The 2,322-nt window shown below is 51.7% G+C and overlaps 1 protein-coding gene across 1 annotated transcript; it reads left to right on the forward strand.

Moving 5' to 3' along the window:
- Positions 1 to 336: 336 nt before the first annotated feature.
- On the forward strand, positions 337 to 2,322 carry POLE4 (DNA polymerase epsilon 4, accessory subunit). The gene is made up of 3 exons (XM_080831649.1): positions 337 to 613; positions 1,139 to 1,223; positions 1,885 to 2,322. Exons 1-3 carry the CDS (start codon positions 407 to 409, stop codon positions 1,947 to 1,949), a joined length of 357 nt encoding a protein of 118 aa, XP_080687775.1. The 5' UTR covers positions 337 to 406; the 3' UTR covers positions 1,950 to 2,322.

Here is a 2,322-nt window from a genome sequence, read left to right on the forward strand (position 1 = left end):
CACGGGCCCCTGACCTTCTCAGTCCTCTCTGTCACTCGCTTATCACTTGACTGAGACTCTCTTGAAGGTCAGGTCTTGGGTTTCTCCAGACCGACGAGCTCCTCCAGGCACTAGCCTGGCTCAACCACATTCAATCACTAAAGCACGGTGCCCGGGGTCAACTAGGCCTGACCGCGCTCACCAGGACCAGGAAGAAGAGTACACGCGAGCCTAACGGCACAGTAAACTCAAAACCGCCACGCATTGAGCCAGTCTCCGCCCTCCGGGAGTCCCGGGAGCGTCCAGCCACGTAAAGGGCGGAGCCACGCGCCCATTGGGGGCGTGGCCCCCAGCGCGCGCGGGAAAGGGGCTGGCGTCGCTTGCGCGCGCACAGTCGGCGGCCGCGCGCAGCACGCTCGGGGCCTGGATGGCGGCGGCGGCTGGGAGCGGGACGCCCCGGGAGGAGGAGGGGCCCAGCGGGGAGGCGGCTGCTCCGCAGCCCCAAGCCCCGACGAGCGCGCCCGGGGCTCGTCTCTCGAGGCTGCCTTTAGCGCGAGTGAAGGCTTTGGTGAAGGCCGACCCCGACGTAACCCTCGCGGGACAGGAAGCCATCTTCATTCTGGCACGAGCCGCGGTGCGGCGAGAGCGTCAAGGCCACACGGGGTTGCGGGGCGGAGTGGAGGCCAGGGGCGGGGCCTCGGGTAGCTTTCGGGGGGTGGGGCGTAGCGGCTACTGGGGCGGCTTGGGGAGGCGGGAAAGCGAGGAAGAAGGAGAGGATCTGGACTGGGGGTGCGTAGCGTAAGGAGGTGAGTGAGGTGCCGGGGTCAGATTCCGAGACGTAAGTGTCGGAGGGAAGACTGGGAGAAAGACATACACACCTGCCTCGTCATAAGGGCTTTGGACAACGACTTCAAGTTGCATTTCGAGTGTCTAACTTAACTTCTAAGAGTGTCAAGTGAATGAGTGGGGATCTACAAGTGAGGGGGGGACGTGTCTTGGGCTACCAGGGTAGGGGGAAAGGGAATAATAGACCCTCATGAAGTCCCGGACTGAAAACCTCTCCAGAGCAGCCCTTACTCCCTTCCCACCACTCAAATAGAAGTGCTCACAAGAATTGTGCTAGAACCCATTGATTCAATTCTCCTTGTTCCCCTCATAGGAGCTGTTTGTGGAGACCATTGCAAAAGATGCCTACTGCTGTGCTCAACAAGGAAAAAGGAAAACCCTCCAGAGGAGAGATTTGGGTAGAGTGTCACTGTGGTATTCAGTATCTGGGGGCAAAGAAGGGAGGGCTGGGGGAGTTTTCCCTCTCACTGCTGGAGAAGCCATCACTGTAAGGTCAGAGGTGCCACAGAGTCTCTCCCTATGATGTCTTCTGTTGGACTGCCACAGTGAGAGAAAGACCTAGCTTTTAGAGTTCCTATGCTTTGAGTGGCTGGAGAGGTGGTGGGGTAGGTAATGAAGGGAGTCTAAGTGTTGCTAAAGCTAACTATACCTTTTGCCATGTTGTACCAGGCTTGGCACTTCTTTTTCCCGTAGAAACCGGGAGTTTGATGTCTGCCTCTTTACTTGGTAACCCCTGTGCCTGTGTAAGCTTTTGTATACCTTAATCCTGCTTTCCCTTCTATTTTGCTAGATTCTTCTTTGATGGCTTTCAGAGCAAAAAGGTTCCCCCCATGGAACAGGGTTTACCTAGAGTTTTCCTACTTTTATAGAGAGACAGCTGATATGTAAGATTTGGTGGTGGAGTAGAAATGGACCTCATGACAGCAAGGGACAATGTTTATAAATGCCCTTATTTGCATAAAGTATCGTGCCCTTTTTTTATGTGGGTTGTGGTTTTTTAAAGGGGTTGATGTCCAAATGACCAGAATTAGTCAAGTGTCTTTTCACTGTGTGTTTCAGATAATGCAATAGAAGCTGTGGATGAATTTGCTTTTCTGGAAGGTGAGTTCTCTGTCAATCGGTAATCATTTCCACCTGTCTATTCCATGCCAGTGATCTGAGTTGAAAACCTTATAAAACTGCTACCTGGTTCTTCTTAGGGATAATTGTTTCTGTCTACTTTCTATTTAGTTGGGAAAAACTAATGTTAAATCTAGTGAGACTTAGCAATTCTGATTCTCATGGGTAACTAGAACTTTTCCCTGAAAATTGCTAATTATAAAAAAATGAGAGGGTATATAAAGATCCTGGTGGGTTTAGGTGGATTAAGAAGTTTCCTATTTCGATCACCATTCCCCTCATACAATGCTATATATAATCTTCCCTTCACCATAATGCTAGAGATCAGAAACAATTGCCAGCATTTAAAGGGTTGCTTCTTGCTCTTTTTTCTTCTTC

Source organism: Martes martes (genome assembly GCF_963455335.1).
Source record: "Martes martes genome assembly, contig: scaffold_451, whole genome shotgun sequence".
NCBI classification, from domain to species: Eukaryota; Metazoa; Chordata; class Mammalia; order Carnivora; family Mustelidae; genus Martes; species Martes martes.